This window comes from Rutilus rutilus (genome assembly GCF_951802725.1).
Source record: "Rutilus rutilus genome assembly, chromosome: 6".
NCBI classification, from domain to species: domain Eukaryota; kingdom Metazoa; phylum Chordata; class Actinopteri; order Cypriniformes; family Leuciscidae; genus Rutilus; species Rutilus rutilus.
The window spans coordinates 29,232,301-29,251,880 of record NC_140214.1 but is presented as its reverse complement, the minus strand read 5'-3'; the positions used below and the strand labels follow the sequence as shown (position 1 = coordinate 29,251,880).

Genomic DNA, 19,580 nt, shown 5'->3' with positions numbered 1-19,580 from the left:
TCGAAATACGTGACCAGCGATAAACGGTTAGTGACCATCCGACACTGCTGAGAGCAACGGTTAGATGAATATGTAAATATTAGGGGTGTAACGATTCATCAACTACATCGATGTATCGATTTATATTCTTAATGATCCAACTACATCAATCTGTGCTCGGCAAGTTATATCGATCTAGACATATATCGATCTAACATCGTTTTAAAAGGTAATGAATCGATTGTATCGATACTATGAAATAACGCATTAGATTTAGGCACGTCAGACTTTATAAGGATGTTGTTGTTTTTTCTTAGCACTTTTAATGATAAAGGCATTAAACGTTACTCGATTCAGTTTGCCTATCTGTGACATGGTCGCCATGCGTGACGCGCCAGCAGCAGCGCAAAGTCTCTCACCTCAGAAAAACTGTCCTATCCTCTCAGCCGCTATACTGCAGTAGCGCAGTAGCGCACACTCTTCAATTGCACGCGCAAATGCGTCGGCGTGCGCTGCAGGCTTATATCGTTTCACTATATATAAAGCACAAAATAAACTACAAGCATGCAACGTCGTTACGTTTTAAATTAGAAAAAAAAACGTGTTGTCCAGATTCAGTATCTGCGGTCAGATGATGTTGTCATGCTATATGTCCGTGTCATTATTCTATCATTATTTTCATAACTTGTAACGAAATAAAGTCTCTCACCTCAGAAAAACGAAATCTCATGTCCTTTCATCGTTATACTGTGCTCGTAGCGTGCACTCTTTAATTAATTGATACCTGATTCCCTTTCAAGAATTTTTGGCTAAAAAGTCACTGAATCGATTTCAAGTCACTGAATCGTTTCGGATCGTATCGTTCTAAATGAACCAATATCGTCCTTGAATCGTATCGACAACCACGAATCGCGATACGAATCGAATCGTTGTTAAAACGAATCGTTACACCCCTAGTAAATATGTCCTGCGCGCTTTCCTCTCAATGACAAAAATTAACACAAAACAAAATTGAGAAAACAAAGCATTTTTAATAAACAACAGGAAAGTATCTGATAGCAAGGTGGATATGTTTGCACGAGCTCTATGGCACTCTAGTAAAGTCACGTCACGTCACGTTTATTTATATAGCACTTTATACAATAGATGTCACGACCCACACTCAAGGAAACACAGGAAGATCCAATAGTGCAGTATGTAATTTAATAGGCAAATCCGTAATTCATAAACAGTCCAGGCAGGGGTCAAAATCCACAAAACAAGAGACAAGACACAAGACAAAACAAGAGACAAGACAAAACAAGAGACAAGACAAAACAAGAGACAAGACAAAACAAGAGACAAGACAAAACAAGAGACAAGACAAAACAAGAGACAAGACAAAACAAGAGACAAGACAAAACAAGAGACAAGACAAAACAAGAGACAAGACAAAACAAGAGACAAGACAAAACAAGAGACAAGACAAAACAAGAGACAAGACAAAACAAGAGACAAGACAAAACAAGAGACAAGACAAAACAAGAGACAAGACAAAACAAGAGACAGAGCGGAAAACAGACCTCAAAGTGGTGTGACGAATAACAAGGACTCCGTAACAAACACTAAACCAGACAGGGTATAAATACACACAGAACTAACAATCATGATGGGGAACAGCTGGGTACAATGAACAGTGATGAGTGCAGACAAGGATTGTGGGAAATGCAGTTCCTAATGAGAATGACACCGTGGGGGAAGGGGACCTCTAGTGGACACCAGGGAACATAACAGAACACTGTGACAATAGATTGCTTAAAATCAAGCAGCTTTGTTAGTCTGTTTCTGGCCTGGTTATACAATATTTTATCCCTACTTTTGTAAGCATCCTCTTTGGCGTGATGAAGCTGTTTCCCAGTAAACCATGGTTTATCGTTATCTGTTCAGCCAGCTGTTGCAGCGCTCACACATACGTTTGGAGGGACGTAAACATTCACAAGAAGACTTGCATGAATAAAAGGCATGAAGAAAATTGAATATAATCAAGAACAATGGTCACGGTTATCAAATTTCCCTATTCTGATGTATTTTAGGAGAAAACAAATACTTGTTTACGTACATTTTTTTTTATTTGCATTGGTTACAATATTGCATTGGCATGCAAATTATGTGGCTGTTTTTACATCAGCACACCTAAAGACTGCAGAACAGTCTCATATGAAACCATCAACAACGTCATGTACTTTCAACCTAAAAAGAGAACATAACACCATCAAGGTATCTAAATTAGGTCCAAGTAGCTGGTGTTTCATTTACAACTTGCATGGTTTAAAAGTTAAAAAGTAAGCAGTCTTATCAGAAACTTCCAAACCCATACCTGCTTGCTGACAGTAATAGGCCTGTGTATTTTAAGTCAGTGTTATTATGCATTAAACAGCATTTTTTATCATTGGCCTAATAGGCTATTTAGTCAACATGCTTTTAAATTGTTTTACGATTCAATAAAGATGAAATAAGTCTGAGGCAACAAAAGCCTTATTCGCACAGGATAAGTATTACCTGGTGACATCATTTGTAATAATTGCGGAGGTTGTCTGTGATCTTAATCCCGTGCGAATCGGCCATGTCTGTAATTCGTAAAGTAAAAATTCCCCCATAAATGACCTACCATATTTCGCCGAACATGAGGTCCTGTGATAATATTAGTCCCGTGCGAATCGGCATCTCTGTGATTTGGCGGGGTCGTATATAATTTTTTCAAGGTTTTTGTTTCCTGTTCGCTTTTTATCCATCTTTCGCGAAGAATGGAGGCTGCGTTGGAATGTTTTGATAGTATTTTGGGTGCTGGGTCATATTGCTATACACCATACAACTAGCCTAACAAGCCACACCATTGGCCGGGCTCAATCCGTGGGGCGGGATAAACGGTTCAAATTCCCCCTGCACGCAATAGGATAGCGCTACAACCAACCTGAGCATTTTCCCACCAGCGGAGCTAGTTGATAGATTCAACTTTTGCCGTATTGGCAAATTACATTTGCTGCCACTAGGGTGCGTCTAGATTTCTAGGCTACCATACAACTATACAATTTGCAGAAAGAGAAAGAATGATTAGAATGATTGAAAAACAAAAAGAATGATTAGATGGAGATGAATGACATGTTCAGCATGCGGTAAGGAACATTCTTTTGTTTATGTTATATCATACAGCTAGACCTATAACGACAAGACTTTTCTAAGCAATAGCCTATTGACATCATATCCGGGAGATAAGTCAATAAATTCGAGTAAAATCACAGGCTTTGCTCATCCCGTGTGAATGCGCCACACGAAAACTCAGATGTGGGTGGGTAATTTCTAAATCACACATGGTCCCCAGATAACACTAATCCAGTGCGAATATGGCTTAAGACAGGCCCGTTGAGGGTTTGGACAACGCTAAGTGTGTTTTGGTTTTCACACCTCTTTGTTTGCTCTTTTGATCTTTGGATGTCTTTGCCTCAGGTTGACATAGTAACAGACAGACATGTCCATGTCCTTCTGCTTGTGTCTGTGTGTGTACCCTCATGTGTACCACAGTGACTTCCTCTTCTTTTTTTTTTAGTGTACACTCATATCCAAAGAGGAAACGTTCTCTTCATCATCATGAGAACAAAGTTGAACAAGTTGTTTCAGTAGATATGATGTCATGCGTGCTTTTTCCTGTGTCCTATTTTTTATCAGTAATATTCATAGCATTGTCTTTTGGCAATGGCACACTACATTTTTACAGAAAATGTGAGCGGTACTTGATCCACCACAATGCTAGGGTGTTGTGGATGGATGTCAGGTTGTTGCAATGTGTTTGCTAAGGTTTTCTAGCCTGACTTCGTCATACTCATATTCTAGGCAGAATGTGAGTCTGATACTGCTCCATAGGACTAACAACTCTGCACTCAATTGGATAGACCTACAACCAATCAGAGCAACGCAGTAAGTGACGTATGTTGAGCGATGCATAGTTGTCAACAGAGCTCAACTGCACGCACGCTGGAAGAAGTAGTAAAGTAATGAGTAAAGTAATAATAAAGCACTCTATGAGTGCGACCAAAGGAGAAACCACAATGACCACAAGGTTTTCATTGCGTCCCATTTTCTTAGCGACCATCGGAGCCAGCTGATAAATTAAACTTTTGCCGAATCCCGTAGGAAGGACGGCAAACACATCTTTCCGATCGACAAATGCCTTGATTGTGGTTCTCTGTTCGTCTTTTAAAATTAATGCGCTGTCGATTTATTTTATAACAGACGCGATAGCGGAATCTAAACATCTCAATTCTCCAGCTGCAGTCATCTTTGTTGAAAAATTCAACCCAAGCGCTCTTGATGACGTGGGTGATTACGTAACCGCAGATCATCTGTCCATCAACGATTAAAGCCCACCCCGGCAATTTGATTGGCTCGGCCTTCTGGGAGCCGAGCATAATTACTCCTCAACTGATCGAGTCCAGACCGAACTTCCCGACCAAAAAATGTTGTGAGCGGGGTTCGGGCTGGCACCCAAGCTAAAGGTTTTCTGATTGTTGGGGTTTTTTTTCAGTGCAGTTGCTTGGGTATTCCAGGGTCTCTCTATACCTGTTATGTTGTCAGTGGTATTTCACAGTTCCCTTTTCAGCTGTTGCACTTTGTTTGTAGTTTCAGGGATCTCATTTTTGAATCATTGAAAAATGTGGTGATGTGCAATGTATATTATGAGAAAATGAAAGTGTTTTTTTACCTTTGATGCAAGTAAACTTATTGTAGGAGACCTCCAAAACAAAATCAGGAGCCTTTAAAATAGCATAATTGGAGCACTTTAATGCACAGCTAGCCATGGATTATCCCTTACTTATTTGATAGTGTTCATTTAAAAAAGTTTTTTGTCAATGATAATTATTTTTAATTATCTTTTTTTAAATCAGCAAATAAACTCACAGAAACTGTAAACTCTGGCCTACCCAGATTGATCACTTTTCTTTCCAGAAATAATAAATGTGAAAATAAAATGAAACGCATATGGTTTGTATATATTTTTTGTAATGTGCATTTTTACAAATATGTAATCATAGAGTCGCGCAGAGGCGGACAGAGTACACAGCTTCATGACTTGAGTAAAAGTACAGATACCCCTTGCTAAATTTTACTCAGTCTACAGTACTACAGTCAGATGTCTACTTAAGTAAAAGTACTGAAGTACTTGTTTTTAAAAGTACTTGAGTATCAAGAGTACAAGAGTACATTTTCTAAATATTGCATTACTACTGCCACAGTGCTTACATTGGTAAACACAGCAAACACTTGAAGCGAAAACTCCTGGGACCCAGAAAAAAAAAGTTTTTGGAATTTAGTTTTTTTCCATGTCATCACACTGTTTAGAGCACAATAAACAAATGGTAAAAAAACATTTTTGAAAAATAATATTTTATTCATACATTATGCTATGTCCTCTGTAGTGGACACCAGGACTAAGTTGTTTAAAAAATAAAATGACATGAAATTATATGTATAGGCAAAACCAATGGGATTTTTTTTTCAATCACCAATAAATTTGGGGGTTTCAGGATTTTTTCAACCAAAATTTGTATAAAGATTATTCTCAACTATGTTATGAAAGAAATAACGGAATGAATTGATACACCATTTTACTTTATGCAATATGTGGGTAAAATGTCCATAAATTAATATTCCCATTCAATGCAATGTATCTATAAACTGTATCTAATTTGCACCTTAATGTGTTCTTGGAGCAACATTTAATGAAAAAAGAAGTGTAATAATTGGAGTAATAATTGGCAACATTTTAATAATAATATCTAATATTTCATAGGAATATTGATGTATAATTTATTTCCATATTCACTTGTTGTGTCTCACAAAATGCCTGATAAACATGATTTAAGTCTTGATGTCCTCTACAGTGGACATGTATGAAATCAATGCCCTGTTCTGTAACAGAAATTTTTTTTTTATTTGAAACCCCATAATATTTTCCTGAGATGTTGTTTTATGAAATACAATTTGAAAAGTAGTCCAATTTAAATTATAATTACAATATATTATCATATTTCCATAAGAATGCTACATTTGATCACTAAATTAATGTCAGACATTTTTAAAGACCAAGGAGTAGTTGTTTTCATGGTGAAACCTCCAAACATTTGGTATCTCTGAAAAGTCCTGAATGTGCTCTTTACAGGACACCCAGATTGTGTCATGTGACATGTATGATGTCAGAGAAATTCACTAAAATATAATGTCCACTACAGTGGACAAAAGTCTATTCTTGGGTCCCAGGAGGTTATCTTGTTCAGAAAATTGAAATAGTCTGGCGAGGTGGGGCCACGGGTTGGCACATTCCCGGGATGGACCTGCTGCGTCTTCATCCATTGTTTCGTCCATGGTTTCATCTCTTATCTAAATCTGACCATGGAGTTGACTTTGGCGGAAAGCTGAAGGTGATTGCTGATAGGCTGTCCCAATCAGTGGCGCCTGCACAATCCAATCACGTTTGAGAGGGAAACAACAAATGATTTTGAAGAAGATTTTTCTTTTTTCCTTTTTTTTTTTTTTTTTTTTTTTGAAGAAGTAACGGGTACTCACGGTTATGGATAGAAATGTAGCGGAGTAAAGAGTACAATATTTGCCTCTCAAATGTACTTGAGTAAAGTCATGAATACTCCCCAAAAATGATACTCGAGTAAAGTACAGATCCCTCAAAATTGTACTTAAGTAATGTACTCAAGTAAATCTACTCCGTTACTGTCCGGCTCTGGAGTCGCGACTACTATTTCTATGAATGCAGCAGAACAATTAGCGGTGTAACGCAACTATCGCTGTTTTTTAGTTTTTTTTTACTTTACTGCCGAGCAGGTGGAGGTAAATAACCATACTTTCGACTCTCTTGCAAATCAGATTCATTCTAGTAAATTGCGTATCTTGAACTGTCCTCCTTCTCTGATCTTGGAAAGTTTGATTCATTCTAGTGAATTAGCCATCTTAACATCTCTCTCTCTCTCTCTCTCTCTCTCTCTCTCTCTCTCTCTCTCTCTCTCTCTCTCTCTCTCGTAGCGTTGGAATGTCTGATGCATTCAGTTCCTCCTAAACTGACCTCTCAATTGTATTTGTCCACCTAATGTAGGTCAGTCATATCCAGATCTTCAAGCAGAAAGAGCTGAATGGAAAATGTTTGAATTATATCAATCCACAAATCTGACTTGTGATGCAACCTGGAATCATAAATCACAGCATGTTCGATTGGCCAGAAGAAAACTGGTCTCCCAGTGTTTTTTCTTCTTTTTGTCACATGACAGAGTTTTATTTCCGTGCCACTGTCGCCGTTGGCTTGCTTTGTTGGGGTTTAGAATACACTTAATATTTATAATATTATCAATTTGACTGCACTGACACTATCAAATGAGAACAAAACCTGAATGGAATTGAGCTGAATGATGAGATTATTGTGTTCTGTAGAGCAGCAGAGTGGGCTTCCAGATCCGAGGGCTTCCGATCCGGCCTGAGAGCACTGGAGCTAGTGGGTGAGGCCTGAGAAAGGGAAATACTTGGCTCGAATTCCTCCGCCAGCTCCACCTGCGATCCCCAAGATCGAAGCCACCTCTGCAGCTGCCTCTGCTGCAGTAGGACCCGCACCACAATGCGCAGATGCCTGGTTCCCATCCCTCGTGAAGAGAGCCAGGTGAGAGTAGAGCTTCCTTACTGTGAAACAAGCACAGTGAGGGCAGCCATCTCCCCCATAAGAGCTAAACGAGCATGCTCTGCTCCCAAACAAATAACACTGAGCTCATGCGTCATTCCCCGTAATCAAACTGGGCCACAGTGAAGCTCTAGCTCGAAATGTGTTACTAGTGCTTGCCATTCTGTTTCTTTTTTCAAACAAACTAACACACACAATCTATTTTCTTTCTCTCAGACACACACTCAAAAAAGTGGCTTCCTGAAAACAAAGAAGCCGATTAGTTTGATGCCGGTGCCCTTTTATAGACATGCCGGCGTGCCAGTGATGTTATATGTCAATGGCACTGGTGTGATGTCACACGCTTCAGACACATTGAAGGTGTTCCCATAGTGTCAACATCATGATGCAGCGTCAAGTTCCCTCGAAAGGGAACTAATTAACACTGCTGCGTAAGTTCCTAACACTACGGCTGAGGGAGTGACGGAAAATTTGAAAGTATTTCTCTCTTCTGACGACTGTAATTAAGCTCTCGATTTTGCCTATTTTATAACGTCATAAAACACTGTCATGTTTTTTACTTATTTGAGCAAATGGGAAATGTTTTCCATTCGCTACAACTATAGAAGTTTACCCAAAAATGAGGACTTCCACATCTGAGAACCCTGGAAGTCTGAACAGGGTCCATTATAAATAATATAATTTGATAGAGTCATAGAATAAAGGTCCACTGTTTCACCAACATCCACTCATTCAAATCATTTTTATTTTATTAAATTTTTTGGCCTCACCACTGGTCGAATTATGGAGTTTCATATGTTTTTATGATTTATTTATTTAGCTTCTTGATTGTTTAACAGGTGAAAAAATCTATTTTTGTAAGTTGCAGGTTGAAGTTTAATACTTTTTATACAACCCTCTAAACTTTGAACAATAGTAATAGTGATACCTGCCTTAGTAAGCACCAATACACACATACAGTATTTGACGTAATTTTCTGAAATGAACAGAGAGTGCTGCTTTGCATCAAGTACAAAGAACATTTCCAGGCATGTGTACCCCTTAGGCAAGAACATTGTCACGTGAAACTGTCTGATACATTATGGACAAAATTATGCAAATAGCATCCAATACCAGTAATCTGGCTCTATCTGCTCATAATTTGTACTGAGATGATAGAGTCATTGAAGTTTTTTGTGAGAAATATTCAATAAATTATATTTAAGAGGGCAAGAACAGGTTACAATGATAATGTAAGTCTAAATCCATGTCAAATGGATTTGCAGTTGCAGTTTCCTGTCTGACACTCTCATTTTTACTCATTCTTTTCTCAGCCCTCATTCTTGATTAAGTAGTGATGCATGAGAGGAAATGACTGTGCATGCATTAGGATGTAAATTGTGAGAGGCATGAAACTTAAAGGGTGTGAAAATTTTTAAAAGTTTCCCATACAATGATGCTTGCTTATATTATGCATGTAGTTTTACAAGAAAATCTGATCTTGCATTTTAAAGCACCAGGGTGATGGTAACTGACTGTCTAGCGTAGCTAGTAGTTTTTTGTCTCATGGATGTTAAGGACATCCTGGTGTCCTTTTCATGAAAGTCATGTAATTCAAGATGTATATCAGTTTAGATGTGCAAGGTCAAACCAAATGATTTGTTCCTTTCCACACTGGAAACATTAGTACTACATATTGTATATAGCATGTACAAGAAAAGTGTACTGGGTCCAAAACCCACACACAACTAAACATTTTTCTATTTTGAATTAATTTGCAGTGTAATACTAAACATTTCATTTTAATTGATTTCTGAGTAGGGTTGGGTATCGAGTTTGATACTTTTTAGGCACAGACCGAATTGCCTCGATACCATTGAGTATCAAAAAATCTTTGGTCATTCGGTACCAAATTTCGATACCTAAAGGGTTAATCTCGTCAAGCCCAGTTCCAAGTCATCTCAGTCATCCCTGGAGAAGCCCAGTTCCAAGCCAGCTGCATGGATTCGCCTGGGGCTTCTGGCTCCACCTTGGTCCATCGTCGTTCTGGCTCCACCTTGGTCCATCGTCGTTCTGGCTCCACCTTGGTCCATCGTCGTTCTGGCTCCACATTGGTCCATCGTTGCACTGGCTCCACTTTGGTCCATCGTCGCACTGGCTCCACACTGGTCCATCGTCGCTCTGGCTCCACCTTGGTCCATCGTCGCTCTGGCTCCACCTTGGTCCATCGTCGTTCTGGCTTCACCTTGGTCCATCGTCGCACTGGCTCCACATTGGTCCATCGTCACACTGGCTCCACTTTGGTCCATCGTCGCTCTGGCTCCACCTTGGTCCATGGTTGCACTGGCTCCACTTTGGTCCATGGTTGCAAAGTTGGATCTGATCAATGTGCTTTATCATCCACATTTTCAGAATCCGACTCGGGTAAAACCGACAATATTGTTAACTGTCTGTTTACAATTGCTTTAGAATCCTTGGAAGCTTAAGCTCACAAATGCATTACATTTCCAACACACACTTGAGGTGTTTGGCCAATCACAACGCACTGGGTCACATGGCAACAATCAGAGCTCTCCAAAATCTGGGGATTACATGTCCACTACATATTGGATTTAATCCATTACATAACCGCGCTACAGGCTGCTGCGAGGACAGTCTCAATAGGTGTGTTCGACTTGAAGCGGTGCTGCACAGACCGAATGGTGTATGACATCAAAGTACCGCGAGAGCGTTTCGAAAGCATACAGCCGTCTGTTCTCGAAACGTTCTTGCGGTACTTTGATGTCATACACCGATAGTTCTGTGCTGCGCTGCTTTAAGTCGAACACACCTAATCACTCTGGGCTTTTCAGAAGGTGGGGCTTTGTAGAAATCAGTGTGTTTCAAAAAGACTGGGAATAGAGGCATTGCAATAATGTATACAGTGTGTGAAAAAAAATAATAATAATTGCATTAAACATATTCTATTACACTCAATAAATAAAATAATGAACTTTTAAAATATCATATGACGTGTTGTCATCACATGACCCCTGCAGGAACTGAAAGCTATAACCTGATGTTCTGTTGTGTGAGTCCACATTATCAATGTCGCAAATTTACTTAATTGATTAGTGAATGCTTGCATTTAAGTTCGTCAAACAAACTCGCCTCGTTGACAAATAGAAAGCTGATTGGTATGAAAGTGACTTTTGTGTGAGTTGTGCTTCATTCATCACAACATTATTGACAATAAATAATGGGCCTTTTTTGCCCACAGAATTTTGTAGAAATTTCACTAATATGAACGCACCTTGATGAAAATAGAAATATACAGTCAACGTACAATAAAAATTGCCCCTTAGTTTCATGATACACATTTTGGACACATTTTGCACAATCTATCATTGTATGTAAAAAAAAAAAACATTACAGCTGACATTACTGACTACACAGGCAGGGAAAATAATATTAATTAATAGACAAATAGCTGTTGTAGATACTGGCCTGGTTGAAATACCTGCTCTACCTGTTCATATTAAATATCCTGTTTCACTCTGCCACATATTGCATTGTGGAAATGAAATGTGTTGCAGATGCTGTTTCAGTTTGATCTGCTGTGAAATGAAAACTGGTGTCATTCTGGTTGTTTCAGACATGGTTGCATCTGAAGGCCTTGACTGTCGCTCAGTGTGAATGTTTTATTAAAAAAGCCTTAATTATCATGTTCTCCACACATTTCACATCAAATTTTTGTATTTTTGAACTCACATAGATTAAGGATGCAAACACAAGCACAACTTTGCTGCAAACATGGTGCTCCAATAATCTCTTTAATGACAGCCTGTTACATGTATACAACAGGTGCATTGAAGCAAGCACATTGCTTGTTTAATTGCTTGAGATAGATTTGAATATGAATATGCAGAAGCTGCAGTGTGCCAGTTGTTCATGATATACATCTCATATTTCCTTGTTTACTTTACAGTAGTAATAGGCTCTAAATATATATATATATATATATATATATATGTATATATATACTGTGTGTGTGTGTGTGTGTGTGTGTGTGTGTGTGTGTACACTCACCAGCCACTTTATTAGGTATACCTGTTCAACTGCATTTTAAAGCAAATATTAGAACAATTTGGTTACCGTTGAAGTCCATTGTGTGGAGAAAAATCCTGAAATGTTTTCCTCAAAAAACGTAATTTCTTTTCCACTGAAGAAAGAAAGATATGAACATCTTGGATGGCATTGGGGTGAGTAAATTATCAGGAAATTTTCATTTTGAGGTGAACTAATCCTTTTATCCGGCAATCACATTGCAGCAACTAAATACATTTAGGCATGTAGACATGGTCAGGATGATCTGCTGAAGTTCAAAGAGAGCATCAGAATGGGGACGAAAGGTGATTTCAGTGACTTTGAACATGGCATGGTTGTTGGTGCCAGACGGCTGGTCTGAATATTTCAGAAATTGCTGATCTACTGGGATTTTTACACAGAACCATTTCTAGGGTTTACAGAGAATGGTCTAAAAAAGAGAAAATATCCAGTGAGTGGCGGTTCTGTGGGTGAAAATGCCTTGTTGATGCCAGAGGAGAATGATCAGACTGGTTCAGCTGATAGAAAGGCAACAGTTATTTAAACTAGAACGTACATTTCCTGAAGAAAATGTGAGTGGTGCTTGCAGTGGCAAAACTCGGCACTCGGTTGCTAGAGTGTTGTACATGATTGCATACGAGCCAACAACCATGTCTGTATGATGTTGTGGAGCTGGAATATGGCTTCTATATGTTGTAATATGGTTGCTAGGTGGCTCTAAGCGGTTGCTATGGTGTGGTTACACAGTAACCATAGTGATATTTACAGACTGGTTTCCCAATCGAAACATACAAGCCCACCTCTATGTCTATACGATGTTCTGGTGCTGAGACATAGCTTATTCATGTGTTTGTACGGTTGCTAGGGTACTCTTTATGGTTTCTAGGGTTTGCTTATGCAGTTTATGGGTTGATATTTAAAGAATGTTTGCCAGTCTGAGTCGAAAAAGGCCAACTCTGTGTTTCTACAATGTTCTGAGATTTTGCTTGTTAATGTTGTTTAATGGTTGCTAGGGTCCTGTAACTGGTTGCTACGGCATGGCTATTAAGTTGTTATGTCACTACTTATTGGCTACTTGATAGGCCGAGTCAAAAGAGCCCAACCCCAAGTCTCTCTGACCTTCTGATCCAAAGATATGATCTTACACATTTTGTGCCAATGTTAAGTCTATGTAACTTTTTCGGACGATGTATCGCCCGCCGGACAAACATCGTACACCTGATCGCTTAGAAAAGTCATAGCACACCTCTCCTCAGTAAACTGGTCAATTTGATACCTCATTCATGGGTCTACGACAAACGGTGCAGGAGGAGTAGCGTGCCGAAGTTATGAGCAATAACAATAGTGATGTCTTGCTCATGGCAACCGAGGTCTGTAGAAGAGCATCTCTGAACATGTTGAACCTTGAAGCAGAAGAGCTACAGCAGCAGAAGACACACCAGTGACACTCCTGTGAGATAAGAACAGCAAACTGAGGTCTGATGAGTCTCGATTTTTGCTGCAAACATTCAGATGGTCGGGTCAGAATTTGGCATAAACAACATGAAAGCAGAGATTCATTCTGCCTTGTATCAACGGTTCAGCTGGTGCTGCTGGTGTTGGTTTAATGGTGTGGAGGATATTTTCTTGGCACACTTTGGGTCCCTCTGTACCAATTGAGCATTGTTTAAACACCAGAGCCTTCCTGAGTATTGTTGATGACCATCTCCATCTCTTTATGACCACAGTGTTTCCATCTTCTGATGGCCACTTCCACAGGATAACACACACGTCACAAAGATCAAATCATCTCAAACTGGTTTCTTGAACATGACAATGAGTCACTAAACTCTCCACAGTCACCAGATCTCAATCCAATAGAGCACCTTTGGGATGTGTAGGAACGGGAGATTCTCATCATAGATGTACAGCCAACAAATCTGCAGCAACTGAGTGATGCTTTCATGTCAATATGGACCAAAATCAAAGAGGAATGTTTTCAGCACCTTGTTGAATCTCTGCCATGAAGAATAAAGGCAGTTCTGAAGGCAAAAGTGGGTCTAACCCAGTACAAGCAAGGTCTAATAAAGTGGCCGGTGAGTGTATATATCCATATATTTTTTCATATATTTCCAATTATTAAAATATATTTTGCTTAAATAGATTTTAAAACATATTTACATGGTCTGAATAAGTTTTAGTTACTTCCCAGACAGAAACATAGTGTCGAACCAGATCCGGCTCACATCTATATAGGTTGAATCCACATGTACCAGATGTGTTGCTGTGTTGCTATCTAGGTTATATCCATCCATCCATCCATTAATCAAACCTGTTTTCTTTTTTTCTTTTTTGTATAGCCGTATGGGTAAACAAATGAAGTCTCAGAGAAAACATCAAAAACAGAAGTGAAACTGTTGACTTGAATGGGGCTTTCTGTTGTGTTACAGTGACTTGTCTCAGTAGACGGTACATTATTTTCCTCAGCAAAAACCCCTCAAGCATTTTACAATTTTCTTGACTTTCTGCAAAATCATATTTCTTATGAACCACAAGCAAATGTCCCTACAACTCCAGGTATTAGCTAACCATCTGTTTATGTTGTTACCTCTTTACTAACTATGGTGGAGCTCATTACTGAATAAGCACAATTCTTGAGAAAAAAAACTGTGATATCAAAACTTGGGATAACAAAACTTGCAGTTTTTGCAGAAAGTTGAATTTGAAAATGTTCCCTAATTCATACATGCACATACATGGCATTAGCTATAGGGAATAGTGAATAAGTATATATTTGGGCCACAGCAATGACATAAGTGCGCACATGTGACCAAACATTTCACTTTCTTTTTGTGTTCCTTATTCCTTTGGATAGCAAACGAACAGCCTATACTAGTTTAGCATAGCGCTAAATGCTTAAGAGAAGCACTTTTGATTAACTAGAAGATATCACGGGACGCCTATTACTAAGGGTAAGTTTACACAACAACAATTCTTTTTCCTTTTCATACAGACTGTCATCATTGTCAAAATGATCCCGCTCAAAAGGATCCACGAATACGACTAAAAACGCTGTATTCTGCTGCCAGAACAGTAGATGGCGATGTCACTTTGTAAAGAAACACTATGCGCCTATAGACTAAACACGTAATACACACGTGCATGATGTCACCGTTTTCACAAATTTGCGTTTTTGTAGTTTACACGTAGACAATAACGGTATCGTCTTCAAAAACGTGCACTTTGAAACCCGATTTCAAAAGCTTGAGTTTTCAGGCCTCCAAAACATTGTTGTCGTGTAAATGAACTATCAAAACGCATAAAGTTTTTAGTAGAAAACGGTATCGTGTAAACAGCCCCTAAGACAATATTAACATTCGAGAGGTCTTATGAAACTATATTGTTGGCCCTTTTTCATCTAATTAAGAAATTTGTTACGTGCCCAAGTGACAATAAATATACTAAAATGTATTTGAAATACATTTATTTTATGCTACAAATACATTTACATATTTATGTAGTGATACTATCCTTACTAATAGTGATATTAAAACACATTTTAGGTTTAATATTAAGAAATGTCCATTGTGCAATAAAGAAGTACTCCAAATAAAGTTTAATTATAATATTTATATCACTAAGTCTCAAGCTATATGTCAGTAAATATGTTAATGGATTTGTAGTATACTTATGAAATAAATGTATTTGAAACACATTTTGGTACAGGTTTTTTTCACTAGGGTGGTTACATTGTACATTGGAACATTGTAGCCATTAGTTCAGATGACTTTATTTCCTAAAGTACACCACATGAAAGTATATTAATGATGTATGTGAAAAAAAAAAGAACAGCCATGGTTTGTTTTCTAAATACAAACACAAAAGCTTGTAAAAAAAAAAAGATCTGATGTAAAAGTCAGCATTTGCTTATCTGTCCATGAACTTTCCAGTCTGATTTGCATATCTGCATCTGCACAGACCTGCTATAGCTGGTTTCATAGACAGAAACACCATTGCGCCTGTCTCAGCTAGTTAGCGTCACCCAAAAAACTTCCTCTCTCTTTTTTTTCTTTTGTGGTTTGGTGATTCTACACTGATGACGCCAATACTGCATAAAAAGGGTTGTGAGAACAGCCCGCTCTTATTAACTGAAATAACTGAAGCACAACAGCACAGCAACACGTATCAGCACCAGAAAAGTTTTTGTTAAGATGCCAACCATATTGTCATCTTCAGCTGAAATAAAAAACATGAACCAGGAGGATAAAACAGTCAATCCCCGGTAAGTGGTGTTTGTTGTGGTATTTACTTTGAAAATGTATGTGTGGTGAAAACAGCATGGAATTGGAGCATTTGTCTTAGAAATTTAACCAAACAAATTCTCACTCCTTAGGAGACTAGACAAGTGGCGGTTTCGTTGCCCCTTGACAGACAAGTAAGCTACTTTGACTTTTTTCTTGTGCAATATATAATCACAATTGTAATCAACTATTGTTGATTGCATTTGAATATAAACTAATTATGATTTATTCAAACAGACTGAATCCTGGTGAGACTCTGCTTTGGTCCCAGTCATTGGAAAATCTCCTTAGATCCAAATGTAAGTGGCATATGCATTTATTAATTCTTTACTGATATTCTTATAGTTCATATATTAATTAATGTATCGAATCTAATACGCTTGACATTGTGCACACATGTCTGTGAATTTAATATTCACAAGAACATTTCATCACAGCATTCAAAACCACATCTTTTGCATTGTGGATTTAGTTGACGTCATGTAGGACAAGGCAAATATACACGAACAAAACCTGCACTGTTTACTAGATGGTCAGATAGCTGGATCAAGGAACTGACTATATGTATGCAAAGCAAAAGAGAAAAGCAGTTTTAGTTATACAAAAGTTATTAAAACACGTAAGCTGCACATGAAAATTTACAATGTAAGGATATAATTGCAATTGGGGGAAAAAAAATATGTATATATATATATATATTTAATATACTTTTTTCATATACAAGTCTTGTTTGCCTTTTTCCATCATTAATGGAATAAAATCACCTGAACTATATATAGATATATATAGATATATATTACCATAGTTTGGCATTGTTATGATTTTTTTCAAGAAATTACTACTTTTATTCAGCAAGGACACATTAAATTTATCAAAAGTGACAGTAAAGACATTTCAAGTGTTACAAAATGTTTCTGTTTCAAATAAATGCCATTCTTTTTAACTTTTTAGCCATCATAAACCCTAAAAAGATGTATCACACAATGTATAGCATATTCAAATGATTTCTGAAGGATCATGTGACACTGAAGACTGGAGTAATGATGCTGAAAATTCAGCTTTGCATCACATAAATAAATTACATTTTAAGATATAATAAAATTGAAATCAGTTATTTTAAATGGAAATAATATTTCACAATATTACTGTATTTCTGATCAAATAAATGTAGCCTTGGTGAGCATAAGAGACTTCTTTCAAAGAATAGTTCAATAACATTGATATATTTCAATGTCCAAATAGTTTTTATAAAACTAAAGCTGCTTTTGGCTTCGGTTCGTATATTAGAAACCACTTTTGCATACATACATACATACATACATTTCTTTCTTTCTTTTTTTTTTCTTGAAAGGTTGAAAGTCATTTTAAAAATTGCTCATAAAAGCATTTGCTCTGAGAAAAGCAAAAGTTTTTGCAGCTGCTACTTGGTTATACTCATATTTGGTATCTAACACAATGAAATTCAGTTATTCAGGGGCATTTAGGTGTCCAAACACAAGCTGCCGCACTGACGCAAAACAGGTGCATTTGCATTGAGCCACAGATTAACCCTGCGGTTTGTTCTTGTAGATGGCATGGCAACATTCCACACCTTCCTCAAGTCCGAGTTCAGCGATGAGAACATTGAATTTTGGCTGGTTTGTGAAGACTACAAAAAAATCAGGAGTTCGTCCAGGCTATCCTCAAGGGCCAAGAAGATATTTGAGCATTTCATCAAGGCAGAAGCTCCCAAAGAGGTAAGCACACTAGCACAGTCTGAAGATCTCTATGTGGTTTTATTGAGCGATGGAGCAATCAGTCAACGTCAATATGCTTCTCACCGCTTCTCCGTCAATCTCTCCTCAGATAAACATCGACCACGTCACGAGAGACCTTATCAAGCAGAACGTCCAAGCTCCAACTAGAGTGTGCTTCGATGAGGCTCAGAGGATTGTCTTTGGTCTTATGGAGAGGGATTCCTATCCCAGGTTTCTTCGCTCGGACATGTACAGATCCCTTCTGGAATCAGTCTCGCATAGGATTAAGATCTGAGAATATCGTAAATGAAGGGCTGTTGGACTTCAAACACATCTTTGGGACTGTTGGTGCAATGGACATGATGGCCTTGGCATAATCAGGCTTTGCCGATATGTAGGCCTGGACTCAGTTTGCACTGAACATTGCAATCCACATAAAAGCTTGAATAAGCTACTGTTTATATATGTGCCGTGGTACACTGCTCTATTGTCCCACACAGCTGTGGGATACACAAAGACAAAAGAGCCTTCTGTGAAGCTCACCTGTGATGAACCACAGGAGATCTGAAACGTGCTGCAACCACAGGAACACCATATGGACCTTATTTAACTTTCATTATTTTCAATTCTGGATGAGTGTCATATCTGGTTGGCATGAGATGACTTGGAAATAATACTAATGACATAATATGAACAATTTCATGTGACGTGAAATGATTTATGGACACACATTGTACAGAGCAAATGTAAATCTGACTGTTTTTGTGTGCGCAGTGGGGAACTGATGGGATATTCTCACAATAATCTGTATAACACACCTATCTATTTCAAATTGTCTGTGTCCTCAGTTGGATATTACTTCATCAGGCCAGCACATATTTAAAAAAAGGCTTGTATTTCCTGGATTCATCACACAATACCACTGATTTTTTTACTATAGAAAAACACTGATTTAAAAAAAAAAAAAGTTGGTTGTCAAGGTTGACTGGATGTTAATATTTAAGAGCCAATAAATAACTTAATAAACACAACTGCAAATAGAAAGTCGTATGTTGTTGTTATGGGGAAAATTTACATTCAACATTCAAAAATGTATTTGAATGTCACTGCATTAGATTCTGAACCAAGTGACATTTATTTTTAAGGAAGGAGCAAAATGGAAACACTTTATTTTGATAGTCCACTTTAGACATTCTATATTTGCAACTTCATGTCAGCTACCAGTCATTAGAGTATTAATAGACTTTTCCTAATATCTGCTGACACTTTATTGTGATGATTCCTCAACAGACGTTCTACTGACTATAAGTAACTTTGCAACTGCATGTCAACTTATTCTACTAACCCGAACCCTAACACTTGTAACATAAGGAGCCGTTTTCATGACACCGTTTAACTCAACTAAACTAAAAACGGAAAACTTTTTATGCGTTTTGGTCATTCATTTACACACGACAAAGGCATTTTGGGAAAATGTGATGTTATCAAAAGTGCACGTTTTTGAAAATGATGCCTTTATCCTCTTAGTGTAAACTACAAAAAAACGGTGATGTCATGCGCATGCGTATTACGTGTTCAGTCTATAGGCGCGTAGTGTTTCTTTACAAAGTGACATCGCCAACTACTGGCCTGGCAGTAAAATACTGCGTTTTTAGTTGTTTTCGTGGATGTTTGTTTATGTTTATGTTTATGTTTATGTTTATGTTTATTCACAAAATACCAAAAGCATAATAATGCAGTCATTGGAACAAAATCAAATAGGTATAATGAATGGGTCCCCCAAAGAAGCTAGAGAAGCTTATGGGTGGGGGC

General features: G+C 37.9%; 1 protein-coding gene across 1 annotated transcript; it reads left to right on the top strand.

The window, feature by feature from the left end:
* Positions 1 to 15,750: 15,750 nt before the first annotated feature.
* Positions 15,751 to 18,799, top strand: rgs13a (regulator of G protein signaling 13a). Its single transcript, XM_084411824.1, has 5 exons — positions 15,751 to 16,013; positions 16,125 to 16,166; positions 16,270 to 16,331; positions 17,602 to 17,768; positions 17,878 to 18,799. The coding sequence occupies exons 1-5, from the start codon at positions 15,943 to 15,945 to the stop codon at positions 18,061 to 18,063; spliced, it is 528 nt and encodes a 175-aa protein (XP_084267950.1). The 5' UTR covers positions 15,751 to 15,942; the 3' UTR covers positions 18,064 to 18,799.
* The last annotated feature ends 781 nt before the right edge of the window (positions 18,800 to 19,580 follow it).

Coding starts and splice junctions, on each gene's coding strand:
- rgs13a (XM_084411824.1), top strand. CDS start 15,943: ATGCCAACCATATTGTCATCTTCAGCTGAAATAAAAAACATGAACCAG. Junction 16,167..16,269: donor CGTTGCCCCTTGACAGACAA/GTAAGCTACTTT, acceptor TTATTCAAACAG/ACTGAATCCTGGTGAGACTC. Junction 16,332..17,601: donor AAATCTCCTTAGATCCAAAT/GTAAGTGGCATA, acceptor TTGTTCTTGTAG/ATGGCATGGCAACATTCCAC.